Genomic DNA, 15,000 nt, shown 5'->3' with positions numbered 1-15,000 from the left:
ACGAAATAACATAAAAACAGACTAATTCTAAAAAAAGATGTGTACCTTTTGTTCAAATTGTCCCTATTTTATTGTGGATTCTGATAACTCGAGAAGTTTTGATTTGGTTATAATCCAAAGAGGAAAAAGAATGAAATAAGCATTAAAAAAAAAATAGAGTAGAGTAAGGTAAGCATCCATTTTGTTTTTTGTTTGCATAACATGGATACGCCATGCCATACAATTGAAATAGAAAAATCCATGGGACGATTCATAAATTTGTACTAGATCTATGGGGTAGCTGATGAGAGAAGTTGTTGTTGAGAAATAGGAAATTTTATTTGAAAGGAATTATTCCTATGGAACCATTCATCAGTCGTACCTACTGGAATAATATGAATGACTCGCTATTCACTCGGTTTCTGGTCAATAATAAGATTATGTAGGAAAGATGGCCGAGTGGTTCAAGGCGTAGCATTGGAACTGCTATGTAGGCTTTTGTTTACCGAGGGTTCGAATCCCTCTCTTTCCGTTTCTCTTAATTCACCAACGTTACTGAACACAATATATCAAATCAAATAACAATTGATACCATCATCCCAACAAGAGGACCTGACCTTTTTTTGATAGAAATTCTCTATTCCTAATTACATTACTGTGGTACGTAAAATACAAATATCGGAAAAAGAAAGAGCAAAAAAATCTTACTGCTGATCCATTTGTGATACGTGAATGAGAAAAATGCGGATCAAGGCCCTTAGATCTATTTATTTTATTTCGGCGAAAAGAGACAAAATTCTCTGAAACTTTCTTTGTTATTTTCGTTAGGTTCAAGTCTGACGGGAATAATATTCTACGACTAACAACTCATTTATTTTCAAATCGATCCATTTACTATCTATTATTTGATTTACTACTCCTTTATATTGGAATGAGTCAAAAGTCAAATGTTTTGGCAATTCCTCGGGGGGGGATAAGGCAATATAATTTTGAATCAGAGCTTTCGATCTTTGTTTATCCTTCGTAGTAATAATATCTCTGGGTTTACAACGATAACTTGGTATATCCACTATACGACCATTAACTAAAATATGTCTATGGTTAACTAATTGCCTGGCTCCAGGAATGGTCGAAGCCATACCCAATCGGAAAAGGATGTTATCCAAACGCATCTCAAGTAATTGTAGTAAAACCTGACCTGTTGACCCTTTAGCTTTTCCAGCGATATGCACATATCTAAGTAATTGTCGCTCTGTCAGACCATAATGAAAACGCAATTTCTGTTTTTCTTCTAGACGAATACGATACTGCGATCTTTTCCCAGAACGCAATTGGTTTTTAAGATCACTTCCGGATCTAGGTCTTTTACTAGTTAGTCCTGGTAAAGCCCCCAGACGGCGTATTTTTTTGAAACGAGGTCCTCGGTAACGAGACATAAAGACTCCTTTTTAATTTTATGGATTTTATTGAAATTTCATTTTTTCAGAATAAAAAAATGAAAACTGAACTATAAATTAAGACTGAACTAAGGGATAAACAAAGCAAAGCTAAATTTACCGAAATACTACAAAGTAGAATAAAATAAATTGTATCAATATCCGGATTTTTTGTATATATAGGAAGTTGCAGCTCCGTTTTATGATTTGTTCGGTAGAGAGAGATCTAATTGTTCCAATACATTTTTTGGTCATGGTTGCAAGTTACCACGACATAACATATGGGAAAAGGAGGAGAGAGATTATCAATCACGGAAAAATCGATAGAGAAAAAGCCGGCTATCGGAGTCGAACCGATGACCATCGCATTACAAATGCGATGCTCTAACCTCTGAGCTAAGCGGGCTCACATAACATAACAGAAATAGTATATAGAAATTGAGGAAACTACCGGATTTTAGCTATTAGCTGATCTTATCTATTAGCTATTCGTTTAATATTAACTATGAACTATAACTATATAACTATACTATAACTATATAACTATATAGTATAGTATAGTTCTATATAGTTATATAGTATACTTCTAAACTATATACTATAACTAACTATAATAATAATTCTGACTATTCTTCTGACTATTCTAACTATATCTAACTATAATATACAACATAATGTATTTATTTATATATTTATATTTTATATATTTATATTATGTTAATTATAGCTATAGCGAATCGGTCCTAAGATAAAAAAAAAGATAAGGATAAAGATACAATCTAAATGAAAATGAGACATTCCTCTGGTTTGATTCGGAAAAGGAGGAGATAGGACAAAAAAAAAGAAGAATGAATATCGACCGTTCCACTATTCCAAATCGCACTGTAAAAATGAAAGGGAGGGAGAAACATATATATGTTGGATATATCTATCCATATTGAATTGCGGATACATCAATGATAGAATCATTTCTGATTGAAACAAGGTTCATTCAATATAAATGAACTGATGGGGGATAGCCAAAAAAATCAAACAGCAGCATACACTTTTTCAATATAGAAATCATTATCTAACGAATTCAACGGGTCCAAACAAACAAAATAAATGAAAAGGATAGTTGGAATTCCAACTAGGTCTTGGTATCAAAGGGGATATGGCGAAATCGGTAGACGCTACGGACTTGATTGGATTGAGCCTTAGTATGGAAACCTGCTAAGTGGTAACTTCCAAATTCAGAGAAACCCTGGAATTAAAAATGGGCAATCCTGAGCCAAATCCTTATTTTGAGAAAACAAAGGTTTATAAAACTAGAATTTAAAAGGATAGGTGCAGAGACTCAATGGAAGCTGTTCTAACGAATGGAGTTGACTACGTTTTGTTGGTAGCAGGAATCCGTCTATAAAAATTACAGAAAAGATGGTCCTATATACCTAATACGTATGTATACATACTGCCATATCAAACGATTAATCATGACCCGAATCTATTATATTATAATTATATATAATTATAATATGAAAAATTCAGAGTTATTATGAATCCATTTCAATGGAAGTTGAAGGAAGAATCGAATATTCAATTATGAAATCATTCATTCCAGAGTTTGATAGATCTTTTGAAAAACTGATTAATCGGACGAGAATAAAGAGAGAGTCCCATTCTACATGTCAATACCGACAACAATGAAATTTATAGTAAGAGGAAAATCCGTCGACTTTTTAAATCGTGAGGGTTCAAGTCCCTCTATCCCCAATAAAAAGCCTATTTTACTTCCTAAGTATTTATCCTCTTCTTTTTTTTCATCAGTGGTTCAGTTCAAACAAAATTCACTATCTTTCTCATTCACTCTACTCTTTCACAAACGGATCCGAACTAAAATCCTTGGATCTTATCCCAATTTGGATAGAACCTGTACAAATGAACATATATGGGCAAAGAATCTCTATTATTGAATCATTCACAGTCCATATCATTATCCTTACACTTACTTGTCAAATTTTTTACTACTTTTTAGTCCCTTTAATTAACATAGACACAAGTACTCTACTAGGATGATGCACGGGAAATGGTCGGGATAGCTCAGTTGGTAGAGCAGAGGACTGAAAATCCTCGTGTCACCAGTTCAAATCTGGTTCCTGACACGTAAATAATGTATCGGATAGATATTCATACAAATTAATCGAGATAGATCGGGCGTTAATAGTCTAGAGCATGATACGTATTTACTCATCTAGATGTTACATATTTACTCATCTATTACATATATTTACTCATCTATTACATATTTACTCATCTAGATATATATATATATATATACCTCCCCTTGGGGGGATTGGTTACATATTTACTCATCTAGATGTATATATATATATACCTCCCCTTGGGGGGATTGGTAAAAAATATATGTATGGATGGTTATGGTAAAGAACAAAGTGAGATTATGCTCCCGTCTCTTTTTTCTTTCTTGTTTCTTCATACTGTGCTTTCTCTCATTCAAAAAGAATATTAAGTCTTCATCTATATTCAAAATAAAAATAAATAAGTAAAAGTAAAAAAAAACTTAAAAGTCGAGAGGAGTTAAAAGATAGCAATAGACAGAATGCACTTCAGACACAGTACAAATAAAATCCAATCCCTTTTCATTTCTTCATTTCATATTTTTGACATTTATTCCATTTCTTCACTCTTGCTTACGTTACTTTCCGAGGTCCATCTACATCTAAGTAAGTTATGTGCGCGGTACAAAGTTCATAGTGCAGAACTCTTTTGATTCATCCCATTGTTTCTGCTCATACGAAATGGATATGATCTATTCCAAATTTTGGAATATAAATGAAGTTTTTTTTAGGTTATCCATAATACGAATTAAAGTCCGGTTACTTTCTTTCATCTAGAACGGAACGTAAAAATATTCCTTCACTTGAAAGAAATCTGGAATCGTGTCATAGTCGTATTAAGTAAACATTAATTTCTTATCATTTAATGAGCATCTTGTATTTCATAGAAATTGGGGGTAATATAGTCCTTACGTAGGGGCCAACCTATCCAACTTTCCGGCATCAAAATACGTTTAAGGCGTGGATGATTATCATAAGAGATTCCCAACATATCATAAGATTCGCGTTCTTGAAAATCAGCACTTCTCCAAATCCAGAAAACAGACGGGATTCTAGGATTATTCCTTGGGGCAAATACTTTTATGCATACCTCTTCTGGTTTAGCTATACCATACTGTATTCTCGTAAGATGATACACACTGGCTAAAAATCCGCCTGGTGCTACATCATAGGCACACTGGGAGCGTAAATAATTGTAACCATATACATATGAAATGACAGCAATGGAATCCCAATCCTCGGTTTTTATTTGTAAAGTTTCTATTCCTCGGCAATCAAAGCCCAAAGATCTATGAACTAAATCATGGTTGACTAACCAATCAGATAAACGATCCTGCTGCATCTTCTTGATCTCTCCCACATTTGTATTTGTATGAGTATTTCAATTTACAATGAAATTTTTAAAGATTGACCCTTTCTTTCTTATTCTGCACAAAAGAACCTTACCTTGTCTGATTCACTAATTCATGGGGAGATACTGAACTTTTGGATTTGAAAAATGTTTCAGAAGGTATCTCTGAAGTAGATGGTGATTGATAGAGCAATTCTTGATCATAATTTCCAGTATGAGTACTGCGTCTAACACAAAACTTGTGATTGGTAGTAAAACATCGATTTTCCTGTTGAGACACAGTTCTATCTTCAAAGATTTCTCGAGATATTTTCTTACGAAGTTTCGTTATAGCATCTATAACCGCCTCTGGTTTAGGTGGGCAGCCCGGCAAATAGACATCGACAGGAATTAGCTTATCGACTCCACGAACAGTACTATAAGAATCAGTACTGAACATCCCTCCTGTAATAGTACAAGCTCCCATAGCAATGACATATTTTGGTTCAGGCATTTGCTCATATAATCTTACTAAAGAAGGAGCCATTTTCATTGTTACTGTGCCGGCTGTTAAAATTAGGTCTGCTTGTCTAGGACTCGATCTTGGTACCAATCCATAACGATCAAAGTCGAATCGCGAGCCTATTAATGAAGCAAATTCAATGAAACAACAACTGGTACCGTATAGAAGCGGCCATAAACTGGAAAGTCTTGACCAATTCGAAAGATCATTCAATGTAGTTGAAATAACTGAATTGGTAATTGTTTTGTCAACTAAGGGAAACTCAATCAAATTCATAACTGTCTCAATGTAATCTTTTCCTTCATTTTTATTTTGATTGTCTGAATATTCAGTTAAGACCATTCCAATGCTCCTTTTCGCCATGCATAAACTGAACCAACAATTGGGATAAGCACAAAAATTAAAGCTTCGATAAATACAGATACACCCAATACATCGAAACTCATTGCCCATGGATAAAGAAAGACCGTTTCAACATCAAAAACAACAAAAACTAGAGCAAACATGTAATAGCGGATTCGAAATTGTAACCAAGCATCCCCAATGGGTTCTATACCCGATTCATAACTAGAGAGCTTCTCTGGTCCTTCACTAACCGGGGCTAAAACTCCGGAAATTACAAATGCCAAGATAGGAATAACGCTTGATATTATTAGAAATGCCCAGAAAATATCATATTCGTGAAGCAGAAACATAAATGTACTCCTATTAATGTGGAATATGCTGAATTATTCGATTCGAATCGGAATTGTCAATTCATCCATAACTTCTTATCTTAGGCGAAACAAGAATTGATTTTGATCAAATCAAACTGCATAGTTTAGAGTTTGTTTGCTGTGGGGCATGTTTTGTTTAAAGATTCATCTAATGGAATCCCACTTACATTTTGGATTTCGATTCTATTTAGATATGGTGTAGACATAGGATGCTCTTACACAAACAAAACTCTCTCACTTTGTCTTGGGTTCTCTATCCTCTAGAAAAAGGTAATAAAATACTAAAATATCCTATGCCTATAACTATTCCTATGCCTATAACTATAATAAATATCAATACCCTATAATATAGTAAAGTAAATATCCTATAATTAAATACTATGAATACTATATTCATTAGAATACTATGTTGATTATATATAATCAACATAATGAAATAATAATAATTTCATTTCCTTTTTTTAAAACTTAAATTTTTCAATAGTCATATGGGGTAAAATGTCTAGGGATTTCTAGCATATTCTATATTATTCGAAGTATTCCTTTTTCATTAAAATCTGGGTATAGGATCATTGCTTCTATTGATTTGATACGAATATGAATACATAATCTAATGCATCGAATGATTTTTTATCTTTTTCTTGTCCTAGATTTCATTTCTATTTTTCTTAATTGATTCAATCCGTTGAATTGAGAGGTGACATATAACAACTTATATCTTTCTATACAAAAAATTGGAAACTTGGAACCTGTACTATCCCACCTCCTCAGAAATAAATAAGAAGAATCGAGTTATTTCATTAGAGTTAGAATGAAAGATTCATTCTATTTCGGACCAATCTCTAATACTAAACAAAGATTACGATTTGGAATGAACCAAAATACTTGTTTGTTTTGTTACGGCAATAACGCTTAATAATATAATGGTAAGACCAAGCAATGGGTTAGATTTCGCTACAAGAAAAAGGTTTTACAGCAAACCTATACTAGACAATGAAACATAGCAAAGAGTGGAGTAGTATAATCGACGGAATCATAAATGATTTACATAACATTTTCAAATAGAAAGAATCACACATTATCGAATGATTCGACGGACCAAATCAAATCCACAAACCCACTCAACTCATAGAATATAGAAGAAGAAACGTTAATATATTTAGGCCCAATTCGTTATCTCTCCATTATCTCTGAATCAATCAATAAGGTTGCTCTTGTTCTGCCAAAAAACGATTAGTGATTAGTTAGGGGGATTCTCCAAATACAAGACAAGACCCAAGACCAAGAAAAGAATAGGTCCTAGACCCATGTGACTTAGGATTAGACTTGGTTGGTCCCATAGAAATGAAAACCATACTAAACTATATACTAAACACTAAACTATATACTAAACAAAAATATAATATATTAGGATTAGGGCTATACGGACTCGAACCGTAGACCTTCTCGGTAAAACAGATCAAACTGATTATTATCGAAATGATTCGAACTGTTTCAAAGACCCAACATGCATTTTGTTGCATTGGGCTCTTTCATCAACTGATGTAAAGATCAGTTAGTCCACCATATTTTTTCTTTAGAGGAAGATAATGAGATGGTTCCATGTGCTCTGATTTATTATTTGTATTCTGATCTAGGAGCAATACCAAAGTGTTTCAAAGAAGGGTTATCTTGACTTAGGTCTGCCTTCGGCCTAGATCAACCTAAGTTAAATGGAATCTCTATCGCTCCGCTGCAACAGTCGAATATGAGACTTCATACACCTTAAAGTTCATAGGACGAAAAGAGGTTATTTTGAGGCCCTTATACTCATTATGCCTAGCATTGAATGGGCTGGGTATTTACCTTATCAACTATCAAATCAATGGCGGGTTCTATTTGATTTGGCAACTGAATTCGCGCCTGAATCGGACCGAACCAAATATTTGTCAGGCTATTGTTCTCTTGTTCCCTCGAACCTATGGAGTAAGACATCGATTTCTCAATACGATCAATTATGTTCATTGCATAATAGGCTCCTTTGAAAAGCATTGGCGCGCGTGTAAACGAGGTGCTCTACCAACTGAGCTATAGCCCTTGTCATAGACATCTTAACATATAGATAATTTCTTGTCAAGATGGATATTCCATAATCCACATCATAGCTCTCTGATCTATTTATTTTATTTACGCTTAACAGAACAGATTTATTTACGCTTAACAGAACAGATTAGTATTGCTTAGAAATAATATTCCACCTATAATCCCCGAAGTGATGGGTTCTTTTTGTGGTGATAAATGACCTACTTAACTCAGTGGTTAGAGTATTCTTTCATACGGCGGGAGTCATTGGTTCAAATCCAATAGTAGGTAGAACTTATTAGATACCGGAGTCGATGAAATGATATCTAATAAGTTTTTCTACCCCATCTTCTTTTTTTGTTTTATCAGATTAGACTTGATTGTGTTCAATTGGCAGAATCAACATGTGGTGTATAATAAAGAACTTTTTAAAAACTTCTCTTTATTATTTTGATGTATTGACTTGACTAGTAGGAAATAACATTGACAGCCTCTACTCGTGTCCTAGCTCGTCTGAGAGCTAGATTCGCTTCAATTGCTTGTCTCTTACCCTCAGCTCTACTCAAGTTAGCTTCAGCTATTTCAAGAGCTTGTTGAGCTTCTTGCGGATCAATGTCAGTACTTATTTCCGCATCATTTCCTAAAATGGTGATTTCATTATTACCTATTCTAGCGAAACCACCCATCAGAGCCACCGTTAACCATTGGTCGTTGTTGAGGCGTATTCTCAAAAGACCTATATCTACAGCCGTGGCAATAGGGGCGTGGTTTGGTAATACGCCAATTTGGCCACTATTAGTAGATAAAATTATTTCTTTCACTTCTGAGTCCCAAATAATTCGATTAGGAGTCAGTACACAAAGATTTAAGGTCATTTCTTCAATTTGCTCTCCTCTTCTAAGTTCATAGCTTTCGCGGTAGCTTCATCGATGTTACCTACTAAATAAAAGGCCTGCTCGGGAAGACTGTCTAATTCTCCGGAAAGGATCAGTTGAAACCCCCTAATTGTTTCTGCAAGACCAACATATTTTCCTGGAGAACCAGTAAATACTTCTGCCACGAAGAAGGGTTGTGATAAGAAACGCTCGATTTTTCGTGCTCTTGCTACAGTTAAACGATCTTCTTCGGATAATTCGTCCAACCCAAGAATAGCTATAATGTCCTGAAGTTCTTTGTAACGTTGTGAAGTTTGCTTAACTCTTTGCGCAGTTTCATAATGTTCCTCGCCAACGATCCGAGGTTTGTAACATAGTTGACGTTGAATCTAAAGGATCCACTGCTGGATAAATACCTTTGGCAGCTAATCCTCTCGATAATACGGTAGTAGCATCTAAATGTGCAATGTCGTGGCAGGAGCAGGGTCGGTCAAATCGTCCGCAGGTACATAAACGGCTTGGATCGAAGTTATAGATCCCTCTTTGGTAGAAGTAATTCTTTCTTGCAAAGAACCCATTTCTGTACTAAGGGTAGGTTGATAACCCACTGCAGAAGGCATTCTCCCCAATAAGGCGGATACTTCTGATCCTGCTTGGACGAAACGAAAGATATTGTCGATGAATAGAAGTACGTCTTGTTCATTAACATCCCGGAAATATTCCGCCATAGTTAGGGCAGTCAACCAACTCTCATACGAGCTCCGGCGGTTCATTCATTTGACCGTAGACTAGAGCTACTTTTGATTCTGCAATATTTTTTTCATTAATTACTCCGGATTCTTTCATTTCCATGTAAAGATCATTTCCTTCACGAGTACGTTCGCCTACTCCGCCAAATACAGATACGCCTCCATGAGCTTTGGCAATGTTGTTGATCAATTCCATGATGAGTACTGTTTTACCTACTCCAGCTCCTCCAAATAGTCCGATTTTTCCTCCACGGCGATAAGGAGCTAAAAGATCCACTACTTTAATTCCTGTTTCAAAGATTGATAATTTCGTCTCTAACTGTATAAAGGCAGGTGCAGGTCTATGAATAGGAGATGTTGTGCTAGTATCTACAGGACCTAAATTATCAACAGGCTCCCAAGAACGTTGAAAATTCGTCCGAGGGTAGCTCCACCGACTGGAACGCTTAGAGGAGCTCCCGTGTCAATCACTTCCATTCCTCTCATCAGTCCATCTGTAGCACTCATAGCTACAGCTCTAACTCGATTATTTCCTAATAATTGTTGTACCTCACAAGTCACATTAATTTGCTGACCAATAGTATCTCGACCCTTAACTACCAAAGCGTTATAAATATTAGGCATCTTGCCCGGAGGAAAAACAACATCCAGTACTGGGCCAATAATTTGAGCGATACGCCCTAGGTTTTGTTCTTCAAGTGTGGAAACCGCAGGACTAGAAGGGGTAGGATTGATTCTCATAATTATAATTAAAGTAAAGTATGTCGAAAGTTTTTTTTGAATAGTGCCATGCCAAGTCGAAAATAAATGTCCGATAGCAAGTTGATCGGTTAATTCAATAAGAAATAAATGGGAGTTAGCACTTGATTTAGTTGGTACCACCCAACCGAATACGATTCAATCGTTTACTCATTCAATTACTCATTCAATGAGTCAATTTTCAAGTTCAGCCAATCCTTCTTTTTTCAAAAGAAATATTAAGTACATGAAATCACGAGTAAGTCTCTTTCATTTCTCTATCATTATAGAAAAACCATCCGTATTAGATTCTATTATCTATAGAATTCGAACCCGAACTCCATTTATGATTCATTATTTCGATCTAATTGGCCATTGTTCTTTTTTTTTTTTGAATAGATATTGGATTTCCGCCTATCTATTCTTTATACCCTTTTAGGATGAATTATGCCTATTTTCACATCTAGGATTTACATATACAACATATATCACTGTCAAGAGTGAATTTTTCTTAGTATTTGGATTCAAAATAAGAAGGAGATCCATTTGATTTTATTGTAAACTTGCAAAACAAACATTGGGTTTGGGTTGCGCCATATATATCAAAGAGTATACAATAATGATGTATTTGGAGTATACAATAATGATGTATTTGATGAATCAAATACATGGTCTAATAATGAACCATTTCATTTTAACATAACATTGAAATTAGTTGATAATATTAGTTGAATATTTTTTTTCTTTTTTTTTTATTTTTATTTTTGTCAAAGGTTTCATTCATGCATAATCTATATCGAGTAGACCTTGTCGTTGTGAGAATTCTTAATTCATGAGTTGTAGGGAGGGACTTATGTCACCACAAACAGAGACTAAAGCAAGTGTTGGATTTAAAGCTGGTGTTAAAGATTACAAATTGAATTATTATACTCCTGACTACGAAGTCAAAGATACTGATATCTTGGCAGCATTCCGAGTAACTCCTCAACCTGGAGTTCCGCCCGAAGAAGCAGGGGCTGCGGTAGCTGCCGAATCTTCTACTGGTACATGGACAACTGTGTGGACTGATGGACTTACCAGTCTTGATCGTTACAAAGGGCGATGCTACCACATCGAGGCCGTTGTTGGGGAGGAAAATCAATATATTGCTTATGTAGCTTATCCTTTAGACCTTTTTGAAGAAGGTTCTGTTACTAACATGTTTACTTCCATTGTGGGTAATGTATTTGGTTTCAAAGCCTTACGAGCTCTACGTCTGGAGGATCTGCGAATTCCCACTTCTTATTCCAAAACTTTCCAAGGCCCGCCTCACGGCATTCAGGTTGAAAGAGATAAGTTGAACAAGTATGGTCGTCCCCTATTGGGATGCACTATTAAACCAAAATTGGGATTATCTGCAAAAAACTACGGTAGAGCGGTTTATGAATGTCTACGTGGTGGACTTGATTTTACCAAAGATGATGAAAACGTAAACTCACAACCATTTATGCGTTGGAGAGATCGTTTCTTATTTTGCACCGAAGCACTTTTTAAAGCGCAGGCCGAAACAGGTGAAATCAAAGGACATTACTTGAATGCTACTGCGGGTACATGTGAAGAAATGATGAAAAGGGCCATATGTGCCAGAGAATTAGGAGTTCCTATCGTAATGCATGACTACTTAACTGGTGGATTCACTGCAAATACTAGCTTGGCTCATTATTGCCGTGACAACGGCCTACTTCTTCACATCCATCGCGCAATGCATGCAGTTATTGATAGACAGAAAAATCATGGTATGCATTTCCGTGTACTAGCTAAAGCATTACGTATGTCTGGTGGAGATCATATTCACGCCGGTACAGTAGTAGGTAAACTGGAAGGGGAACGTGAGATGACTTAGGTTTCGTTGATTTATTACGTGATGATTATATCGAAAAAGGACCGAAGTCGCGGTATTTTCTTCACTCAAGATTGGGTCTCTATGCCAGGTGTTCTGCCCGTGGCTTCAGGGGGTATTCATGTTTGGCATATGCCTGCTCTGACCGAAATCTTTGGGGATGATTCCGTACTACAGTTTGGCGGAGGAACTTTAGGACACCCTTGGGGAAATGCACCTGGTGCAGTAGCTAATAGGGGTGGCTTTAGAGGCGTGTGTACAAGCTCGTAATGAGGGACGTGATCTTGCTCGTGAAGGTAATGAAATTATCCGTGAAGCTAGCAAATGGAGCCCTGAACTAGCCGCTGCTTGTGAAGTATGGAAAGAGATCAAATTCGAATTCGAACCAGTAGATAAGCTAGATAAAGAGAAAAAGTAAGTGTGCATAATTCAGTAATTCCTGTTTGTTCTCCTAATTGATTGCAATTAAAGTCGGCCCAATCTTTTCCTAAAAAAAAGATTGGGCCGATTGCCGAATAAAAAAAAAAAGAATGAGCATTCTATACTATGTATTTGCATATATCTTTTATATGTACAGATGTACAGATCTTACCTATATATATACAAGATAAGATCGAAGACTAAACAACTCAATACTTCTATTGTTTGTTGTTGGATCCATAGGATTGGATTAATTATGGATCCTTGGGATTGGTGGACTTTTTTATATCTCCTAGTTTCAGGCCATAGATCAAGCCAAGGGAAAGGCTCCTTTACCCATCCTATATATTGTCTTTTTCGTTCCATGTTAAAATAGAAACTTAATTATTTGATTATACGAGAACAAATTCTTTATTCTTTATTTATAGAAATAAACAACTATCTCTATTTTCGATGAGAATTTGTACATCACATGGAAGAAAGCTGTGTCTTTCTATTTTAAAATTTATAAAAGATTCTATCAATATATATTGAAGTGATACCTCGGCTTCCCACAAAGGAGAATCATTTCTTTCAATACTTACTCGTTCTTTCAATACTTACTCGTTATTAATTAACAATCCTAATGATTAGGATTAGATTCGTATGCTTAATTCTGATAAGAAATCAAATAGTGAAAGTAAAATGATTATCCATCGAATGTATTGTATTTCATCAAATAGGGGGGTAGAAAGACTCTATGGGAAAATGGTGGTTCCGTTCGATGTTGTCTAACGAGAAGTTAGAACATAGGTGTGGCTAAGTAAATCTAGGTGTGGGCTAAGTAAATCAATGGATAGTCTTGATGGTATTGGACATACCAGTAGAAGTGAACAACCTATTCTAAACGATACGAAGAACGATACGAAGAAAAAGATTCCTAGTTGGAATCATAGTGGTAATTATAGTTTCACTAATGTTGATTCTTTATTTGAAATCAAGGATATTTGGAGTTTGATCTCTGATGACACTTTTTTAGTTAGGGATAGTAATGGTGACAGTTACTCTGTATATTTTGATATTGAAAATCAGATTTTTGAGGTTGACAATGATAGTTCTTTTCTGAGTGAACTAGAAAAAAAACTTTCTAGTTATTTGAGTAGGGGGTCTAAGAAAAAGAATCACTACTATTATCATTACATGTATGATACTCAATCTGGTTGGAATAATCACATTAATAGTTGCATTGATAGTTATCTTCGTTTGAAGTCAGTATTAATAGTTCTATTTCGGGTAGTACCAACAATTACAGTGACAGTTACTTTTATAACTTCATTTGTACTGAAAATAGAAATAGTAGTGAGAGCGGTAGGTCTAGTAAAAGAACTAGAAAAAATTTCAATGATTTCCATGAAGAGGTGGAATCCGATTTCCATGAAGAAGTAGAATTCCACGAAGAAGTAGAATCCGACTTCCATGAAGAAGTAGAATCCGATTTCCATGAAGAAGTAGAATTCCACGAAGAAGTAGAATCCAATGATTTCAATGAAGAAGTAGAATCTGATTTCAATGAAGAAGTGGAATCCGATTTCAATGAAGAAGTGGAATCCGATTTCAATGAAGAAGTGGAATCCGATTTCAATGAAGAAGTGGAATCCGATTTCAATGAAGAAGTAGAATTCCATGAAGAAGTAGAATTCCATGAAGAAGTAGAATCCGACTTCCATGAAGAAGTAGAATCCAATGATTTCAATATAAATCAAAAATACAAACATTTATGGGTTCAATGCGAAAATTGTTATGGATTAAATTATAAAAAATTTTTTAAGTCAAAAATGAATATTTGTGAACAGTGTGGATATCATTTGAAAATGAGTAGTTCAGATAGAATTGAACTTTCGATTGATCCCGGAACTTGGGATCCTCTGGATAAAGATATGATATCTATAGACCCCATTGATTTTCGTTCAAAAGAGGAACCTTATGGAGATCGTATCGATTCTTATCAAAGAAGGACAGGTTTAGCTGATGCTATTCAAACAGGCATAGGTCAAATAAATGGTATTCCCGTAGCAATTGGCGTTATGGATTTTCAGTTTATGGGAGGTAGTATGGGATCCGTAGTAGGCGAGAAAATTACTCGTTTGATCGAGTATGCTACTAATCGATCTCTACCTGTCATTATTGTGTGTGCTTCT

General features: G+C 35.3%; 1 protein-coding gene, 3 non-coding genes and 1 pseudogene across 5 annotated transcripts; 3 read left to right on the top strand and 2 right to left on the bottom strand.

Annotated features, from left to right (window-relative positions):
* The first annotated feature begins 424 nt into the window (after nt 1-424).
* On the top strand, nt 425-511 carry TRNAS-GGA (transfer RNA serine (anticodon GGA)). Its single transcript has one exon. It is a non-coding gene; the product is annotated as a tRNA-Ser (tRNA).
* Nucleotides 512-1,748: 1,237 nt separating this feature from the next.
* TRNAT-UGU (transfer RNA threonine (anticodon UGU)) lies at nt 1,749-1,821 on the bottom strand. The gene has a single exon. It is a non-coding gene; the product is annotated as a tRNA-Thr (tRNA).
* Nucleotides 1,822-3,483: 1,662 nt separating this feature from the next.
* TRNAF-GAA (transfer RNA phenylalanine (anticodon GAA)) lies at nt 3,484-3,556 on the top strand. Its single transcript has one exon. It is a non-coding gene; the product is annotated as a tRNA-Phe (tRNA).
* Nucleotides 3,557-8,629: 5,073 nt separating this feature from the next.
* LOC108951902 (ATP synthase epsilon chain, chloroplastic) lies at nt 8,630-9,037 on the bottom strand. The gene has a single exon (XM_065177012.1). It carries the CDS (start codon nt 9,035-9,037, stop codon nt 8,630-8,632), a length of 408 nt encoding a protein of 135 aa, XP_065033084.1.
* Nucleotides 9,038-11,153: 2,116 nt separating this feature from the next.
* LOC135664580 (ribulose bisphosphate carboxylase large chain-like) lies at nt 11,154-12,900 on the top strand (annotated as a pseudogene). Its single transcript, XR_010508899.1, has one exon. The product of XR_010508899.1 is annotated as a ribulose bisphosphate carboxylase large chain-like (transcript).
* Nucleotides 12,901-15,000: the final 2,100 nt, after the last annotated feature.

This window comes from Musa acuminata, unplaced genomic scaffold (assembly GCF_036884655.1).
Source record: "Musa acuminata AAA Group cultivar baxijiao unplaced genomic scaffold, Cavendish_Baxijiao_AAA HiC_scaffold_855, whole genome shotgun sequence".
Classification (NCBI taxonomy): domain Eukaryota; kingdom Viridiplantae; phylum Streptophyta; class Magnoliopsida; order Zingiberales; family Musaceae; genus Musa; species Musa acuminata.
This window is presented reverse-complemented; position numbering and strand designations above follow the sequence as displayed.